At 37.1% G+C, this 21,426-nt stretch overlaps 1 protein-coding gene across 4 annotated transcripts in view; it reads right to left on the bottom strand.

The window, feature by feature from the left end:
• UNC13C (unc-13 homolog C) overlaps window positions 1-21,426 on the bottom strand; it is a 217,713-nt gene that overhangs the window by 58,876 nt on the left and 137,411 nt on the right. For all 4 annotated transcript variants that reach the window (XM_054836497.1, XM_054836499.1, XM_054836500.1 and 1 more), the window contains one exon: window positions 12,055-12,188. In XM_054836497.1, coding sequence (XP_054692472.1) covers window positions 12,055-12,188 — 134 coding nt within the window. The remainder of the gene's footprint in view (window positions 1-12,054; window positions 12,189-21,426) is intronic.

Raw genomic sequence — 21,426 nt, forward strand, 5'->3', positions numbered from 1 at the left:
TTTGGCCCTGATTATGTCTGCAAAGAAAAAGTACTTAAACAGCTCATTTGCTCTGTCGCTTTAACGTGAGGCTCTTGCTAGCTCAGATCACTATATGCCTTCTTTATGCTAATGGCTGCTCAATTACAGGATTTTGCATTAATTCTGCTAATACAAAATTAATTGCTGTTCAAAAGCTCAAATGTATTTCAACGGTCTTAATTTCTTTACCTCCAGTCCAGTCCGAGTGCTCTGTTAGCACCAGAGTTGAATTTTGACAATGTTGCTCTGAGGAAATATTTAAAAGTTGATTTAATATTGACACTACCTTTTGTCCATAACGCAAGGCTGGGTCTGATAAAAATGCATTTGTCTCGTTAATGGTATATATATGTGTATACATTTTAACTTGTGAAAACACATGCCCACACAAACTGCAATTATCTTTTCACTATGTTGCCTAAATTACTGTAGTTCAACACACTATCCTCGATTCATCCCACCTGACTTCATTTTGGTACCTAAATTTCATGCCCAGAGATATCAACTTCTGTGTCCCTGAAAAATATAAACTTAACGCATCATCAACTGGACCTTACAATGAAATCCTTCCATTCAATGCCTAGGGTATGGATATCTGCAATTTTGTCATTACATAGATACATTTTTATATACAGCCCTGCAGGATTGACTGCCATACATCCTGTTTCATTTTATCCAACGCAGTGAAAAATATTCATATATAAAACTTTTACTTTTCACATGTAATTAATTTGCTTCATGGCAGCTATAATACCTGTGGGTGTATTCATCAGAGGGTCTAATAGATTTTTAATTTGTCCAAAGTAGGTTAGCAATGTTATGCGGACTGTTAACCTAATCAACGTGAAAGTTTCCTACAGTATAATAGTTTGACTTCCACATAATTTAATCCTGGTTCAGAAAGTGAAATTACTTGCTTATCACATTATGACTACAGCACTCTGGCTTCAGCACGATCCCAGCCCCTTCTCCACACGAAATACCATCGCTTTTCCACCTTTGCAGTTACGAGCAATGCTCGTGTCAGAGCTGGTAGTAAGTGGAATCTTGTAAGCAAAGTAAAGTTCTAGTTTTCAGTGCTGCCTTCACAAGCTGCTGCAGCTTCAGCCAGCTCGGATGGGTGTGCACAACGTGTCGTACATTGGTAGAAATAACCATTTCACATCTGACTCTGGCTTCCTTTTATCCCGTCGTTCAGTTGATTGTGTTGAAACAAGAAAATAAGTTTTATTCTATTACTCAGCTCTGCATTCTTTATCCCGTTCACTGAAGTACAGCAATTTGAGGCAGCACGACATCTTGTATCACAAAACTAATTAGCCACAAGCTGCTTATAAAAAAAAATACTACTTATAAACATATTTCAGAAATAAATACCTGTTATCTACCATTGTTAAAATTCCTTTTGTATACATACTAACTATAATGACTGAAAACTGAATTGCAGAGACATTAAAGCTGTATGGTGTGAACAATTTAATTTTAAATTTTTCAAGTATTATTAGTTTACAGAGGATTGGACAGAGACTGTCAGAGTGTAATTGATACAGCATTTCTGCATTAATTACTTTTTCTTAAATGGAATGTAAGATCTAAATAATTTTAAATTTTTCAACCAATTTCTGCATTTGCTAATGTCAAAATCCTGGGATTAGATTTTTCTCCTTGGTATATATTTATGTTTAGGTAATATTTATGCATCGTTTAAGTTAACTATTCTTTTAATGAATATTGTACAAAGTGCACAGGATTGACAGAATACATCATGCATTCAAAAGATTTGCTCTGCATGTTAACAAAAAGGAAATAAAGCTAAGACCTGTGTCAACATGTGTCACAGAATTGTGATGGAGTAAAATTTTGTCCTTAACTAGAAAGGCTATAATATTGTGGCTACTATTTCAACAGTTAGCTGGCCAGGATAGCAATGATAACTGTGATACACGTTTTCTCTAGGCATCCAGTACTGACCACATGGAAGGCAAATTGGATGTTGTTTTGAGCTAATGCAGCTATTTTTATAGAATTTTTGAACAATTTAAGCTGGAATGGACATCTGAAGGTCATCTAGCTTGAAGCAAAGAGAACTTCAAACGTATGTCAGGTTGCTCAGGGCCCGTACAGCTAAATTCTGACTACCTCCAAACATTAAAATGACACAACCTTTCTGGGCAACGTATTTCAGTGTTTGACCCCTCTCACTGTGGAATGTGGACTTCTTCCTGTATAGCTAATATGAGTTTCCCTACCTGAAAATTACTTGTGCCTTTCACTGTGCACTTCTGGAAGCGGTTTGGCTATCTTTTCCTCATTGGGAAGCTGAAGAATGCAATCAGCACTGCCCTGAGCTGTTTTCTCCTCGGGCTGTACAAACTGCTCCCTCAGCTTCTCCTCACACATCATGGGTTCCACCCCCCGAATCTTCTTGTCCTCCAGTGTAGTTCTCCAGTTTGACAATGTCTGTCTTGTACTGGGGAATCAAAACTGGAAGCAACCATCCAAATACAGCATCACAGGTTCTGACCAGAAGGAAGCAATCACTTCCTTCAGCCTGTGGGCTGTGAGCTTCCTAATGCAGCCCAATACGCTGTTAAGCAAAACACAACTCACTGCACTAGCAGCCTTATTCGTGAGGGTAGCAGGATCTGGTCTCTTCTTAAGGTCCTTAAATAGCTAAAGAGGTAGCTGAGCTTTCCATAATACTGTGTTTTGATTAATATTCTTCTGTCGCATTAAATTTGTTTTATTAACAAATGTCATGGTTTATAAGAGCTCCTTTATCAAAGCCTGAAAAGAGGCAATTAAAACCATCCCTGGAATTAAAAAAAAAAAAAACAAACCCAAAACTTTGAGATTTCCATAGATTTAAAAAAAAAAAAGTCCAAATGACCTCTCAATTTCTTATTCAAATCAGACAATCACTTATGTATTTTAAATATAAACCCAAGAGAAAGCCACTGAAATAGGCATTTTAAACCATGTCAAATTATCCACAAAAGTCTCAATTATCCACTTCATTTCCATTTGACAGAGTTTTTATGCAAGTGTGGGCATACTAAAATAGATCTCAAGAAAATAAGTTAAAGTCTTGTAGAGCTTCAAATAGGCAAAATTTTTATATACTTTGTTAAATGGAACGCATCAGAAACAGAAGCTTCCTTCCACACTTCTCCCAAATGTGTCAGAAGTGACGCTGTTCATCCAGTTAAACCCCACAGTGTCTATCGGTGAAGCTGGTTCAGCTTCAATAATTGTATCAGAGGTGGCACCTTTCAAGCAGACAATGTTTTAGATTTCTTATATCACATCCCAGACCTCGTGTTGATGGGCAATGGAACAAAAGTCCATTAACTTCCGTGCTGCTGATAATGCAAGATATCTTGCTCTTTCAGCTACATTACTGTTAAGACCTAAGTTGGAAGCCAATGACAGTAAATCTCATTAGATGCCATGATCTGCACCTTCTGCACTGTCACACAGATAATGACTTTGCAGATCTTATTTAGAGGAGCAGCACTCCTGATTCCAACACACATGTGATGAGGGCAGGCTGACTTTGTGCTTGAAATCTAGTGTCAAACATACATCAGCATCTCTATGGTAAGTAGAAAGGCAAATACAAATCAGTCCTATCACAGCAAGTAGAGAAACCAACTGTAAAATGACAAGCTTGAAAGGAACATTCCATTTAATTCCACCAGCAGGACTGTTTGTGTGAACAATGTGGGAAACGTCTGTATTATTTCCATGAATATTATGTTCATTTTTGTTCATTTGATTGTTATGAACCAATCTGTCATGCAGTGACACGCAGGACTTGTTTCCAGTCTTTGTTCTTCTAGGAAAGAATCAAGAATGCTTCTAGCGGCTTACCATCTGCCAGAAGTTACCAGACAACATTGGCAGTTTTCGCAGCACGCTTCTAGTCTCTGGTACTTGCTGGGTGGTTTGTACCTTATCTAAGGGAAGGGTTAAAAATTGTGTCATGCCTACTTCATAATTTGTATTAATATATCTGGTTTTAATCTCCCTAACTTTTACTATGTATTTTAAACAATCTACCCCATTGTTATAACACCATTTGTGCATTTGATTAAGAATATAAGGTCACATGCACAACTTGAGACTGCAAAATACTGATGAAGACGTTATGTTTATATGTACCATACACAAGTGCAAGCTTTTTTACCTGCAGGGAAGTGTAATTGGAATGGCTATGGCATGCACCACTCCTGCCACAATTTTCCTCAGAGATAGCTTTATGGATGAGTAATCACGTTTAATTTGGTTACTCATATTTTTAATATTACTCATGTAATAATAATAATAATATATAATTTATTATTTGCATTAAAGTAGCACTTAGAGGCTTCTGGTAGGTTTAAGAAACCACTGTGCAGGAACTTTAAAATATGTAATAAGAGAAATTCACTGACCTTCAAAAATCACAGTTTAAAAAGACAAGACAGAGAATGGGGAAGAAGACAAAGAAGAAGTGACTTGCTCAGGATCCTACGACAGGTGAATGTCAGTCAGGAAGAGAACTTAAGCTTTTGAATCTTCCTTATGAGCCCTTTTCCCAAGCAGGACAGGGTTCTAGTTTGATCCATATAAATACATATACACATACTATTACATGAATATTCAGAGAAAACATGAAACAAATAAGAATAGAAAATTCCGGCTGATCAAATAACATTCAATATTTATCTCCAAACACATGACTCCCCAAAAGCTTACTTCTCCCTTGTTCCCAGCTTGCACTCTGTCAGAGATGCACTCAGTATTCTGTCAGACATATTTCTCTGTGTGACTAAACTGACAGGCTGAATTATCAGCATTACAAAAAATGCTCATGTTAGGAATGTATATAATAAACAGTAATGTAAACTGCAGAGCAGAACATGCCTGAGATTTTATTATGCCTGTTCTTCAGTATTAATCTGTTCAGATGGTTTTACTTCTCAGTATATTATGTACATCTAATATTTTCAACATCGTCTTAATTTTCTAATTCTAACATCTATAGATCTATAGGTAAAGAAGGAGGAAAAGAGCCTAAGCTTGACATTTGTGGCCACTGTTAAAACTGCTTGGAGGACCCTAAAAATAGTAGTGTAAAAAGGAAGACAGCTCTTTATAAATTCCACGTTATTTTACATTCCTTTCTGACATCATGTTATAATGCTAAAATCAGTACTTGACAACTGTAAGTACAACTTTTAATTTGTGCTATAGACACTTCTGGCACATCTTAAGTTTGATTCCAAATGTCAGAAGCAGCAATAATGTTTTTTCAACTGTAAGATATCTTTCTGGCTAAGAATAGTGACAGAAGCAGCTATAGAATTCTATTTGTTTCCCCTGAAAGTGACCTTCACATAGAATACTCAGACGCTGCTCAAGAAAGTTATATGTCTCAGTTGACAGCAGTCGCCACTGACTCATCTGCATCTGGGGCCACAACTGAAGGCAAATTCTGACATATATAAAAACACGATCACAACTGAAAGCAAAAATTAGTCAAAGCATTAAAATACAAAGAAGAAATGAGTCCCCAAGAAGAGTCTTTTAAATTCACCATATTAAAAAAAATTCACAGTCAAATTCTTCACAGACCCAGGTAGTTAGATTAGCGTAGAAGCTCTCTGGTTCTCTGACAAAACACACGACAATTAGAGTGATGTGCAGGGCTGATTCTCTTTTCTTACTAAGATTTGATGTAAGAGAAACTTCATCTGTAGGTGAATGACCTCAGTGAGAAACCATCCCTTGCTAAAGGACTGAAATCATTATTTAATTCCAAACAAGTTACAGGCAGCTCAAGGATTTCTCAGCATGATTTGTTGTTGTGCACAAGATGCTGATGGATGCCAAAGCTGGGGCTTGGATTCAAAAACTAATCCAAGTAAAGCCAAAGGGTATGCCAAGCACTCCAACAAGCTCAAGAGAAAGAGATCAAGTCTCCTCGTAAAAAGAGTCGGACTGTGTAAAGAACTAGTCGAATGGTTAGTTAGAACAAAGTTGGATAGTCTAGGGTTTATTTTTGCAAATTGAATACTGACATCTCTAAGTTGTGTAAGCTGCAGGCAAAAAAAAGCCTAAAGAATTTTGAAGTGGACAGCGACAGAAATGGAAGACAAAGAGCTTACTGGTTGCCATAATTCAGTGCAATGGCTCATTCTGACCAAGGTGATGGCTAGTACTTCTGCTGTAATAAAGAAACTAAGAATCTAGGTACATCTTTATGCAAATAAGCACTAACTCCTATCACATATTTCTCACTCTAATAAAAACAGCATTTAATGTTCCTGGATTTCAGATAAAAGACTGGGCAAAAAAAGCAAAGTTATTTCTCTTTTTCCTAAGCTCTGTACTCCAGAAATGCAATTACTGGAGTAAATGGCAAGTCCTCCCTCAGATCAAACTCTGAAAGAAATCCAAGAAAGAAATTAGGGACTTCATTGATTTTGCAAAATCTTTTACCCTACTCAGAGGAAGGAGATATATTTGAAGAACTGTATGAGAGACACATTTGTTAGAAAAGAAGTATGCATCCTAGAATTTCTTCATCAAGTTGGAGGAAGGACAGCTAACAGCATTCATATAAGTACTAGTTTATACAAAGGCCTTCTCCTTTTGAGATCATTTTTTCTAAAAGGATGATGGCAGCCGTGATCTGCTCTGAGAAGTAGAAGCACCGTGACTCTGGAAGCTATAAAGCAGCACAGAAAAGCGATAGCCTCTTTCCAATCCTCTGCATTATGAGTATCTGCCTAACAGTGATTATTAAGCTCATTATTCTATGATTTGATTAATCCCTTATCATCACAGTAATGAAGCACAGTTGTACTGGTCTATGCATGCTGTCCTTTTGGGCATCCTTAAGCCTATGATCTAAGAACAATACATAATGGAAACTTTAGGGTTCTTTCCTGTGTATGACTCCACCTAAGCATTTACACTGTCTGCTGTGCAGCCAATCTTCACTCTGTTCCCTATGTCTAAGCGTTTACTAAAACTTGTGTTTCCATCGTTTGTACACTTTAATTTAGCGTTTATGGGCAATGTGTGTACTTAATTCCAAGTTGTCTCTGAACTTCCTTTCTAAAACTCATGCTAGTTTCCGTGCTTATAACAATCAGAGACTGATGGGTATTACACAACTGTCATAGTTATGAGTATTATGCAACTGTGGTGTTATATGTGAGAAACTAACAAAGCTTAACACACAACAGAAGCATACAAAATTTTCCTCAGATTAAAGATAAATGTTAACAGCAGCAGCTGACTTATTAAAGGGAAGAGATAAGCAAAGGTCAAATTCTAAAGGATCTATGTAAGCAAGGAATTTTCTATTATTTGTATTTTATCACCTTATTTTTAGGTAAAAAAGATTTTTCTTTTGCAAGCTATTTTAGAATTTGTTCCCTAAGCAGCAAAATATGAGAGAAATTTCCCATACAAATCTCTACATATTACGTTTTCCAACCTTTGTAAAAGCCACGCATTTTCACATTTCTCAGTGAAGCAAGAGGACAACCAGGAGAGTGCTCTATTAGTCATTTTGTTTCCTCGTGCTACAATTATTTCTGTCTCACAGACCATAATTTTCCCAATTTTTCTGTCATTCTTATAGCAATACTATAAAATCTCCGTTTATCCAAAACATTGCTATTAAAATCACCTTCCTTACTTGCATGACAGTCTCTAATCCTCAACTCATATGTCAACCATACAATACTATTTGGTGGAACTTCTTAATAAACAGAATATGCTAAGTTTTCATGAGAAATAAATTAACCATTAGGTTGCCCGAACATGATAATTTCCCTGTATTTCCCAAAATACTAAACTGCATATAAAAGGTAGCCACTTATGAATGTCTTCCCTCTATTGATTTTAATTAAGCAAAAAATTAATGAAAACTGTTTATACTGGCTAGTTCTAATAAAGTGCTATGTGTAAAACCACAGATCAATGGAACGAAATTGAACTCAGCTTGAAAGAAAATGAGAAGAATCAATATACGAAGCAAAACATAAATAAACGCCAAAAGCATTTATCCTAGATAGTATTGCATGTCTCTAGTTCAATCCTAAAGTAAGAAATTCCTATCATGACAATTAAAAATGCATTTTCTTAATTTGTACTGTCAAATCTGCAGCCTGCTGCATTTTAAGAATATTGAAGTCCTTGAACCTCAGATGCAAATTCTCAGAATAGCTTATATTCCATACTTGGTGGGTTCAGTCTCATTGAAGTCTAAGCGGAGTCTGGTCCTGGTGTGTGAACACACTCATTTTTGTGCTGTGCATGCAGCAACAGGTTAGATTGCACTGTCTGTGGAGTGCTGGGAAGGGTCACTGCTTCACTAGTCCTTAAGACAAAAGCTCTATCTGATTTTGGAAAATATCTATTGTATTTAAACCGTGAGCAAAGAGTTCATTTATTCTCACTGTTTGTTCTCTACCCTCCATCTATGCAAGGCTTTTATTTTTAACCAAAGCAACGTTCCTTTTCCTGAAGAAAACATAACGCACAAGACAGACACCCTATACGGTCTGTATAACTAATCTGGTCTTAAACTGTATGATACAGTGCTACATGAGAAAATGACGTGCCTCATAAAAGAACAGAACATCGCTTTGTTAAACAGGACACTGTTCACAAGTTCAATGAAATAAGTGATACTCTCATGCTTCCACAGAATGAAGTGCAATTGATAATGGGGAATGTCATGGAATCAAGACACAAACCACATGAGATACACTTTCCGTTATCAAAGAAACATTCTGGAGCTAGCCTGACATAGTCCAATTCATGACATTCTTTTTGAGTTGGTTATTCACTGTGTCTTCTCCAAGAGCATAGTGCTGAGAATGCTCCAAGTTGTTATTTCTGACTGCAAATACAAGGTCCTAACAGATTTTGCAGTACTATTTCACATTTGAGTACTTTCTCTAAATATCTTTGATCTGCTCTTCTGAAACACCATTTGTGCTTTCTTTACCCAAATAATAAATCACATAACTTGGTTCTTCAGTGAATCAGATGATTTTGTTGATATCCAGCCCTGGTAATCTCAGACTGCATTAATAGCATTTGTTCTTGAATGGTAACTATGATTTTTATTTTCCTTTCAAAATGTTATTTTTAGCTATTGGACAGAGGCTAAAAATTTCAAGGGCTAGCTAAGCCAGTATTTCAATATGCTCTGCAGGAATCACTAAACCACAGTACTAAAAAGTACAAAAGAAGTACTAAAGTACTAATCAAGAGTATGAAACACACACACACACAGTGTTCACAGAGGAAAGAAAACAGATCCTTACATTGTAAAGATGTAAGAATCAGTAAATCACAAATTTAAAAGTCCCACTAGACCTGTCTTATTTCTTAAATTTGTATTACAACAACATACATGACTATTCTGAGTATATGTGCTAGACAATTAAAAGGAAAGATTTTACTAAATATGTACAGAGGTACGAAGTTTGGATTTTGATTTCCAAGTGCACAAGCATATTTCAGTTGAAGATTTTGTTCTTGATCTGTTGTTCCTTTCAATTGAACAGATATTTTATTTTGATAGCAATTTCTGCTGTCTCACAGTGTGCACAGTGTGTATTTGGCAAGTCCTGGGAAGCCCTAGTTTTGCTTGTGAATCAGGTTCCAATCATATTTTACATTGTTTTAACTGGTACAATGAGGATTTTACAACTTAAATACCAGACTTCATGTTTTTTCCCTCAAACTTGCAAGTTTCTTATGTCATGTAAGATCTGCAGGTTGCCCACACAACTCCCAGTGAATGGTCTGGTATGGTCTATCAGTTGCTGCAATGCTTGCCGAGGCAATCATGTCATATTTCATCTGGATTCATCATCTGATACAGTTCAAACTGCTCTATTACAGCATCTTTTTTTGCCTCCAAGGTAGATATAAAAATAGGCTTTCCAAAACTGGTTGAGGAAAAAAAAAATCTTAGCAATATTATACCATTATGAAAACTCCTACCAGAATGCTCAGAGCTCTCCTGGGGATCTTCAGTAACCTCATTTCTACAACAGGATTCAAATTGATGTAGGCCTGAATATTCCACTGAAACACTGCATGGCCATATATTTCTGATAAAAAGTCATAGCTTTGAAATATTCTTATGCACTCAACTTATATTTTCCTTTCATTCATATTCTTTTCTGGGGTAAGGAAGGGAGAAGAGGCTGTCTCATTTTTTTCCAACAGTTTTTCCAACTGCTTTTGTGTTAGGAAAAGCTTGTCTTTAAAAAAAAAATGTATCCAAAGCAACTGATTTTCCACCCACAGCCTCTTCATCTCTTGCTCCTGATGTCTCCTATTTCTCAATGACACTTTATTGCCTGTTTTCGCCTTTCCACTTCCTAAACAACAGTGAAAATAGGAGAGAAGTCACACACACAAACTCTCTCCCTTAATCTGTCCCAACTCCATCCACTCCTGATTCTCTTTTCACATCTTCCACAACCACTCAGCAATACTTTAGGGAATCTCCTCCTTTATCCCTTTCCTTTCTCCCTCATGTTTGTGGAAGAATATAGCTAGAACAATTTTTAGGATAATTAACCCCCAAGTACTCTTGTTTAATTTCAATGAAGACTGAAATGAAACACATGTATGTGTTTGTTCCAGTCAGATGTATTATGATAAGTATATTTGTTATACAGTCAGACAAAAAATTGAGCTTTTGTTAACAGAGGAACTTCACATTAAGTTGTATAAATGGAGCAAACAGGAAAAGAGTTTTCTTCCTCTGTAGGGTAAGAACTTGTTCCTTAATAAGGTTAGTGCAGGAAATGATTGAACAAAGAAATGTTTATTATCTATGACTGAAACAAACCTTCGTTTAGGAAATGAAAGGAAGGATTCAGAAGACAATGAAATATCTTCCAAATTCTGGTTATCACCAGGAGATTTCTTTGGTAATTATACTGCAGGTCCATAAAAAGTACAGTACCTTTTATCAACGGACAGGCACATCTCCATGTGCAGAGTACCTTCCAGCATCTACCCCGTTTTGGCTGCAAGAAACGTACTTGTTCTTGCTCCCCTTCAGACCATTGTGTTAAATGCCACTGCAGACACCTGCAGTAATTGTTTAGCCGTAATATGGATATAAGTTTCAATTTTAACTTTTGCAATGGTCATCACAGCTAGACTATGCCCAGATTTTCCGGAATATCTCTGTGAAATAGCTCCAGAGAGCTGAAAGAGCTGAAACTTTTCCCTAGGCCCTCATCATGTCACATTTCAATTAACGCAACATCTATTTCTCCGGCCTTAATATGTGAAATATGTTCCTTTACACTTCTGTATATTTCATTTTCAAAACCCAGCACTCCATCTCCTCCTTCTGTGTTTATCGATTGGGTCTCTCTTTTCTACCAGTGTATCAACCATAAGTTATTCAACTTGTCTTGGTTACTGATCGTACCTCCCTCATCTGTTACATCTTCAATTCTGAGAAGTCAACTTCCATCTCTAGTAAGTCTAGGACGTTGCTGTCCATTTTGTAAATTTTCAAGTCAGCCTGGCTAGGCTTCCTCTCTAGTCAATCAAAATTTGGAGAGGGTCTTTTTGTGAAGTTCATTATTCTTTTACAAACACATCCCCAAAACTCTATTATAATGCCTGAAAAAGTCGCAGCACGATTTGAACATCTGATGTGCCAAGACACTATCATAACATTAATACCATCATGCTATTTCACTGAACTTTCCCTTCTGGCTATCCATTTAGTTCTCTTGCATAATATTTTGTTACTTAACTTTTTGGGATGGTTCATATACACATTTTTCATGTTCCTAAAATAAAAGTTCTTTCCACAATCAGAGCTATAAGTCTTTATCAAACTATGTCAATGTTATATTCTGTATTTTTAAAAATCTCTAGCTAGATTATATTTAAAATACAACTACTGATTCAGGTGTATTTCCTGTCCTTATTTTAATAAATCCATGATTCTTAATTTTTATGGGAAAAGTAATTACTTACTGGTTCAAGACAGGTGTATATGCTGTTTTATCTTCATCTATGATGGTGATCATCAGAGTAATAAGCTGTGCCCAGAAATCCAAATTCTTTGTTGTTGGTCCCTGTTCTTCTTTAGGAACTTCTTGTTTCTTACCCTGTTAAAACAAGATTGAATATATTTTATATTGGAGAAACTAGAGAAAATATGGCATTTCCACCTACAGGTTATTACTTGGTTGGAAAGAGTGACGTATTAAGAATCACCAGAAATTTTGGACACAGACTGTCTATCCAACTTAGATTGTATGACAGACTGTACCTGGCTGTGGACTTATATCAAAAAAACATACACAGTGCAAAGACAGCCAGGTCAGCAAAGAAGATCAATAGAGACTTGATTTTTAGTGCATGTCCACACTTTAACGAAATACATTCTTAAATTCTTTGTTGTGCTGAAACTAAATGCAGGTAAAATTGTCTGCTGAGGCAGAACTTTTATAGCCTGCACAATAAATACTGAACAAGTAAGGAACATTTCTTGTTTTGTTTTGGATTATACACTGAAGTTACTGGGCCTAACAGCTGCTATGATGTTTGCTCTGAATGAAGAAGTGGTTAAGTTTCCATTTATTTTTTAATAGCCAAGATAAAAAAGGCTATTGCCCAAAGTGTTCCGCACAAAGAATTTCCAGGGGCTCATAGACTGACTGGCAGAACCACAAAGTGTGCATTTAAGAGAGGCAATCACCACAAAGTAGGAGGGGAACAAAAAAACCCCTGGACACATAAAAATACTAGGAAAAGGTACATAGGAATAACCAAAATAGAGGCTTGTGAAGGTATTGCCTTGCAAAAGATTTTAAAGATGTGAGCAAAACCAATCTGTTGTTTGATTCCTTTTTATCCAGGGAAATGGGTTTTTTGTATACTCCTTGCAAATGAAGACGACTGCAGCCAGTTTCACATCCAAAGCAGAGAACTTGAGATGCCCCATTACATTTTTGTAATAATCACAAGGAAGGACATGACACACTGATGTATCAGATGGATTACCAACACCACTCTCCAGTCTTAATTAAGTAGTTAAGTAAAGCAGCGATTTTTAGTCCTCTTAACTAAAAGCCCGCCTTTTCCACCTTTTTATATAGTTGTAAGTACGTATTAATATTCACTACTTACAAACTTTTATTGAGAATTTTATACTTTTTAATCTAAAATGTGCATTTATAGCTAGATTTTGCCTCTACAGTTTTGATTTATGAATTCTTAAGCCCGCAGTTTCCTAGACAGAAGTATTTTTCAGTTCTTCACAAATTCTGTTCTATAATATAGATAGCAGAAAGTAATTAATTTACAAAGCAATAGTTGCACAGGGACGTGCTTTCTACAAAAATTCTCCAGCACAGAAATCTTTTAAAAACCAAGACGATCTTTTCAAAATCCCCAGAGAACGTGTTTTTTAAGTAGTCTCACGTTAACAGATATAGTGTTGTGCTCTGAAATGAAAGTGCATACTCTGCCCATGCCCAGAATAGTTTCTATTCTTTATCCTAAAATCTGACTAATGGGTTAGAAATGCTCAGAATCATTCAAGTTGTTTTTACATTAATTGTTATTATTGCTGGCATTATTTGTTTTATGTGGTTTGTGGCAACAGATGCCTTTACAGAAGCATTATAAAGTGGTAAAAAAACAATGTTGGAAGATTGATTACATTGATTAATTGGAAACTTGCAAAACCGACAGAAGAAAGTTCCATCTTGGAATAAAAATTAACTTGAAACAGAGCTATTTTCATATCAAAAAAATTTCAGTGATACAATTTGTTTGGCTTGAAAATGTTTCTATTAGCATAACTGAGAAGCATAGTAAACTGCATGACAGTGTAGAAAAAGTGAGTGGGAGGACAGCATTGTACAATTATATTTTAACATTTTCTTGATGAAATGAAATACCCTTGCTTCCACCCTCTGTAGGCTTCCTTTTTTTGTTTGACTTTGCCCAGGAGCTCCTTGTTCATCCATGGGGGCCTCTTGGTGTTTTTGCTTGACTTCCTCTTTGTTGGGATGCATCGCTCCTGAGCTTGGAGGAGGTGACCCTTGAATATTAGCCAGCTGTCTTGGGCCCCTCTTCCTTCCAGGGCTTTGTCCCATGGTATTCTACCAAGCAGATCCCTGAAGAGGCCAAAGTCAGCTCTCCTGAAGTCCAGGGTAGTGAGCTTGCTGCACGCCCTCCTCGCTGCCCTGAGGATCCTGAATTCCACCATTTCGTGGTCACTGCAGCCAACGCTGCCCTTGAGCTTGACATCCCCTACCAGGCCCTCCTTATTGGTGAGAATAAGGTCCAGCATGGCACCTCTCCTCATGGGCTCCTCTATCACTTGGAGGAGAAAGTTGTCATCAACACATTCCAGGAACTTCCTGGATTGCTTGCACTCAGCTGTGTTGCCCCTCCAGCAGATGTCAGGGTGGTTGAAGTCCCCCATAAGGACCAGAGCTTGTGAGTGTGAGGCTGCTCCTATCTACCTATAGAAGGCTTCATCTGCTCGGTCCCACTGGTCAGGTGGCCTGTAGCAGACCCCCGCTATGATGTCCCCTGCCCCAGCTCTCCCTTTAATCCTGACCAAATTCACTGAACAAGCTACAATCACAGTTTGCTCTTATAATAACCAAGAGAGCTTTCAGGAAGTATTGATACGAATGAAAGTTTGCCAATTAGCAGAATCACTTTCTTTTTCACTAGCATTTTCACTTAGGAAAGACTGCTTCGAATAGCTTGACCCCCTGCACTGTCACTTGGCATGGTAGTGCTGTCCACACGCACGGAACTGTGAAATGCCGTAAGAAGGCACTACAGCAGATCCTATACTTAAAAGCTCAATAACTAGCTGGTCAAAGGCAGAGTAGTGATATTCCTAAAAGGCATCTGCTGGCAGATCAAACAAACAATAATACAAGATGATGTCTCACCATCAAGACACAACAATACAAGTTTTTATATACTCACGTTAATTGATTTGGCAGCTTCTTGTCTTTAGGATGGCTCTAAAGTTATAGCATACCACACATCCTTTACCGTACAAAAATGTCAAGCAACAAAATGGAAGTGGCAAACTTAAATAATGAAATATTTTAGAAAAGCAGACTACATGGAACAGGCACAAGGTGTAAGTGCGATTGCTAACATATTAATGAATATAGCTGTTTGCCTGATTCTACTTTTAAAAATCATGAGTTCTCATCACGTTTCTCCAAGATGACACAGCTCAGGACTGCCAGAATGGGAAATTTTTGACCATTATACTGAAGTTCACTATCACTCATTTCCTATCACTTGGAAAAGTTTACAAAGTAATCTGTTGCAATTATAGACATGTAATTAGATTTAGATTAGGAATGTATTGCTGAGGATTCAAGTCTTTCTTTAATTAAGATCTCTTTGGTTCTGATCTCAGCCAATGCCCCTGACTTACACAGAAGCTGTGTCCAGTGAATTTACTCAGTAGATCATAAATCTGATCATGAGGCATTAGATTAAATGATGCATTCTTAAACTGTGTGTCTTTTTATTAATTGTCACAGGGAATAGCGTCTTTATGGCTAATAGACAGTTCTAAGTAAATTCCTACAACGGTATATTAACACTAGTTAAAGACGTGTAGGATCTGATTTGGAAGACATGAAATAGGGTAAAATCCAAACAGCCACGAGTGCCAAGAATGACACTGGCTTCAGTGGGGATCCCACACCTGTTGGAAGAGAAAATCCCAAAAAGCATCATAGGACTAACGTAAATACAATTAGTTCTTCACTTTGTATTAAGTGTACTAAGCTGTTTTGGATAAAATTTCAGTCAGTTTCAGAGAAAAGAAGTTCCAATTATTTTGCAGAGTTAGATATGCTTGTCTGGGCAAAGCTGTCTTAATTCAGTTTTGGTCATTTTAGGAATCCAACTGAGAGAGAAACTAATGTTTCTTCATGTGTTTTGTAATATATTTTGTTACAGAATATTTCGTTTTATTGAGAGCACCATAATTCATTTGGAAAGCTAGAGAATTGCAAACAACTTATAAGTAAAGTATCTTTAAAGAAGACTCATATTACTGACTTAAGATTTACAAACATGGGAAATACTTTAGATTCTATGGGTTTTTTTAACGCAAGATCCAAATCACTAGGTGATTTATAACTGTTTGTCTTTTGCCACAGAATACATCAAAATCAGAAAGAGGAAGTAAAAGGATTTTTTTCATACAATATGTATAAAAATAAATTCTTTACATGCACTACATCATGTTTTTCTCAATTTGTTTTTACTATCAATTTCCTAGTCACCTGAGTTCATCTGCAAACAACAGATCATGTGGCACAGAGGCACCAAAAACAGTTGCTAGAATTCTGATATTTTCTTAAAGAAAAAGATAAAACGTAGGGGGATTTTTCTGAGGCTAAGAAAAAGAAGGCTAAACTCTTGACAAGCAAACATATTTTGCACTGAAAGATATTTTGCACTCTGGAAAACTGGCTGAGGGTGGAGAAAGCAATCTCAGGCACAGTGTGAAGCAGGATTAAAATCTACATCTGTATTACCCTGAGATAAATCTGTAAAGGCTGGTCTGAGGAACACAGGGCTTTCAACTTCTCTCATCATTGATTTTACCAGTTTGCAGGACAAATGTCTGGTTCTATTTTGCTTTGTTTTTATTTTGTTATTCTGTGCAATCAATACACAACATCTGCATGGGTGCGACATAAATCCAAAAATACAATTTCAGAAACTAATCTGCACAAAGACTATGTCTGATGCAAGCCCCAAGCTAAGTTTAGAATATCATATTTTCTATGTAAATATCATATTTTCTATGTAAATAACGGTAGAATGGAAGCTGAATGGAAACCAAGGCAGTAGCCCTGACTAGCGTGAGGCTACAGAGTGCGATTTTGTAGACCAGTCTTAGACAAGGAAATATTACTTTTAATGGTACTTCTGCATTTTTAAACTGCTCAGTTAATATTATTTAATTTGGAAGAGGTTAAGAATCATCAGTGAATACACAATATGCACTATATATATAAGATATACACACATGTAGACATTTATGTGTATTACACTTATTTTTATGATTTTATATAATTTTTTACACTTTTTATTTTGATATGCGTAAAGAATGTAAATTTGGCTTTACAGCATTTACTTAGGGTGGCTCAAGCCAAAAACCATTTGCAGACATTCAAAATGCATTCAAAACATGTGAGGGATTTCACTGAACCAGTACTCCCTGAGCAGTGCTATTGCATAATAACTCCTAAACTGTTTTCGTATTTGAAAAAGAAACCACATCCCATGCATCCTTCTCCAGTACCAACTGAAATGGAATGGAATTCTTTTGGATAAATTCTAACGAAGATTCTTCACTCTTTCTCTTTGAGGACTGGTGCATGAAAGAAGCCAGTTTCATTGTTCTACCCATTCAGGGCAGTGTAACATGCACAGCTCCTGGGCAGTGGCAAGCCAAGTGCTACTGTGGTTTGATTTGCCCCACCTTCCCAAAAGCACTGTGATTATGCAGGGCATAGGTGGAGAAAGACCCAGGTGAGTCCCTCACTTACGGAAAGCTCTTTGCAGCACTCAGCATAACCCTCATACTGCCCAGAAATATCTACACTGCAATATTTTTAAGAATGTAGAAGTCTAATGTAATAGTACCCTGCTCTCTGCAACATATCTACATTAAAGGTCAACTGCGGTAAAGAAAGAAGGATCCACAATAACATGCGTCTTTTAAAATTTATTTATATATTATATATCATAATTGGATATATGATATGTTATATAATATATAGTACAAACTGAAAAGATAGAAATGTAGCTCTTGCTTTGGGAAATTCTAAACAACCACACTTCAAGTTGTAAGAAAATCTATCAACCAGCGTAGGCCCCTTGCTTTCTAACTGTGTAACGTGCACACTTAACGCTCTGAAGGTTGTAACACCCAGAACAGTCTATAAAGGACCACGGCTCAAATGCTATTGCTTACAATCTTGTAAATTCAAATCTACTTGCTAAAGAAAGAAGAAACAATGATGTTTTAGACCAGTCATGTACAGCTCCAGCAAGGTAAATCAGACGCTGTCTGACCCAATGGGCAGAAGGATAGTTCTCCCCACCACTGTCTCACAAGCTCCATTTCCTAATCTAAGGGCAAAGCGGTCAAGACCGATGTATGTCCCACACACTTTGTCTCCTGCATATTACACCAGGACTCAGAGTTCACTATTGCCACAGGAGAGACATCTTAAGGTTATGACAGATATTTCCATGAAAACATCAGTGCAGTGATAAAGCAGCAAAGAGAGCAAATCAACTGTGAATAATTATGAGAACAGAGCATACAGCAAAGAACATCCTTATTCTACTTCCTCGCTCCATGGGGTGATCGTATTTTGAATGTTGTGTACAAATCTGGCCTCTCCCCTTCTCTTCATCCTGAAAATAATATAGCAGAGCTGGAAAATGCTCAGAAAAGGACAGCAAGGTTTATGAAAGATACAGAATGAGTATTAAATTAAAGGAATATGAGCTAATGTTTAAATGGTTTATAAAGTATTCCTTAGCTGGAAGTTTCTCAAGATGTCTGCTTTGCTCACAGAGACAGGATGCCGAGACAGATGAATCTTTTGTCTGATGTGGCATGGCCTGTCTCATGCTCTTAATCTTTTGGCCACAATGTGGTCAGAAACAAGAGGTGAAACGGGGAGGACAGAGGAGGTAGAAGTCTGTTTATGACACGGATAAATACATGCAGTCATGTTAATCTAGATAGAGAGGAGGCTGAAGTACTCTGGTCTCAGCTCAAGTATGTAATCAGGATGCCAGATGGCTTTGCATACCTGAATTGATGTCTGCCTTGTGATCGCTGTACTACTAATTACACCACAATCATCAACCTAGAGGAAGTATGCCACAAACTTAGATGCAGATATTTGTGTGTGCACCTTTCTCAGAACTGTGTTTCACTCAATTCCAAGTCAATGCTTACTGGTAATCAGTTTGGAGCTGTATTATGGAAGGTCAGATTTCAATGTGCAATTCCTTTTGCCAGTACTCAGACACAAATTGGACTTGAAGCAACTGCATGCTAATGTTCAAGTTTTCATATCCTCATAGCCATGGGACTCAATAACACAGGAATCTGAATACTGGGCATTCCACTCAAGCTTATATTGTTCTCTGGTTCTCTGGGAATAAGTATTAGGATAGCCCAATCGCATAGTATAAATAATTTAATAATAATTGTCAATAAATAATCAAAGCAAATTGTTTGCAAAGAGCTATCATCTGAACTACTTTTAAAAACACTATGTTCACAACTAAAGGGGCTGGATTGTGAATTAACTGAAATGTCACAAAAATCAGTATTGATTAGACTTTTGTTGCTTATGAGATAATATGTATTTAAAGCCTGGGTAAAGTTCAAGTTTATTTTGCTCATTGTTCTTAATAACCAACCTTTACCAGCATTCAGATTTCAACACTGAAAAATATTTGGATTTTTGGAGATCTGTCATGAACTGACAATGGTTCACTGCTATGGATCTAGAGTTAACACAAACGGTTGAAGAGTATAGGGCTTTGGATAACAAATCAGTTCGTTCATCTCTTCTGATGATAATACTACTACCCTTCCTCACGTCCAAGTTGAAGGTCTATGGCTTTTCCTACTTTCTCTTTTACCAGATCTCTGCTGCTACTAGATGAGCAGCTATTCTCTTGACTTTCTAACCAGTGTTCTCATACAAGCTTCTAACAAGCAATTTTATCCGTAAGAATTGGTCTTTCTCTGATAGACAAGTCTCAGAATGGGGGTTGAAATATCACAGCAAAATGCATCCTTCTGCTGTTCTAAAGTACTTTGGTAAAGATTTTTCTGTTAGTGTTTCTAACATGCTGCCCATCAAACACAAAGCTACAACATCAGGGGAGGTCTCTAAGTACCCTCTGCATGCCAGATTTGAAGAAGTTAGAGCCTTTTCAATGCGTATAAAGCAGTATGTAAATATAACAAAGTGCCTTGCAACAAGTATGACTTGGCACTGAAATTTGCGTGCCTGAAAAATAGGGCTCCTTGGGGTAAACAGCTTTCGCTACTGCACAGCTTTATTTCCCACTTCACACTTTTGAACGTGTTTGAAGATCACAGATCACATGCTTCATTATTCAATTCTTATAGCACTTCTATAAGAAATTAATAATCTACCAGTTTTTTGTCATTTCTACCAAAGAAAGAGAGGTACGCCTTCAAAAGCAACTAAGTGGCTCGGGTTCCCAAATCCCAACTGGAAAACTGACCAGGGACTTACAGATGAGTACAGCAAAACTGAGCCACCTCTCAAAGCAGAGGTCCACCCACAGGCTAGTCTACAGCCTTTTGTTAATGCAGAAACTCTAAAAGCTAGAATATCACTAGTACATTATCGACCTGACCTAAGGTGCTATACCTCTAAGCAGAGATAAGTCGCAAGGGAAGAAGCACTGTGCTACTACAGCTGTGTAACACCTGGCTCCAGAACCAGTTAATTTGTTGCTAGCTTCTGGTCTTCTGCACCATGCTTCACTGTGACAACACATACAGCTGAGTAACAGACAAAGAGAAGGTCTCCAAAATCAGGTAGAAGTTCAATACTATTCTGCTGAGCAGGTGTCCAATGTAGAATATCTCAGTGGGTTTTTTCCAGTATACTGGTGCTATCAGTCATGAAATGATTCGTACAGATCAAGAGCTCCTCAGAGAGCAGGAAGAGTTTGATTTGCATTTTATTGTTTTCACTCAGTGGAGAAGACTGCAAAAAGAATTATTGAAGTGACTTCAGCTGTTCATTGTGAGTGTCAGCTGAGATTTCAGGTTTTTTTTGTTTTCTTAAGTAAACAGAAACAGTGACATATTTGTAAATTGAGTCAGAAAGTTATCAAAGTGCTTCCTAAACTACTTGTTCAAGGCATTATTTTTTTCACCATAAGGCAGCTAGCTCTTCGCTCAGATAAGTGTTAATTAAAAAGAGAAAATACTACATCTGCTGCATAAGGAATTAGGTAGCTCCTCAGAGTGCTTTGTCTCAGATAATGAGGACAGTAATATACATGTCAGTAACACTGTCAAGATGTCATGTCTTACTATCTGCAGTACTCATTTCCTTTTTGTCATCAGTTGTTCTTTGTATTCTGGTACAAAACTGTGGTACGACATTTTTGCATACTGTTAACACTTACCATGCTTCACCCCAGGAAATAGCACTGTTCCCCAGTGATGATATTTTGCTGTGAAATACTTGCTTCGTAACAGTGATTGTCTCCCTGACATGAAGGTAGAGAGTAGTAAAAAAGAGAAAGCAGGGA

Source organism: Grus americana, chromosome 10, assembly GCF_028858705.1.
Source record: "Grus americana isolate bGruAme1 chromosome 10, bGruAme1.mat, whole genome shotgun sequence".
NCBI lineage: Eukaryota > Metazoa > Chordata > Aves > Gruiformes > Gruidae > Grus > Grus americana.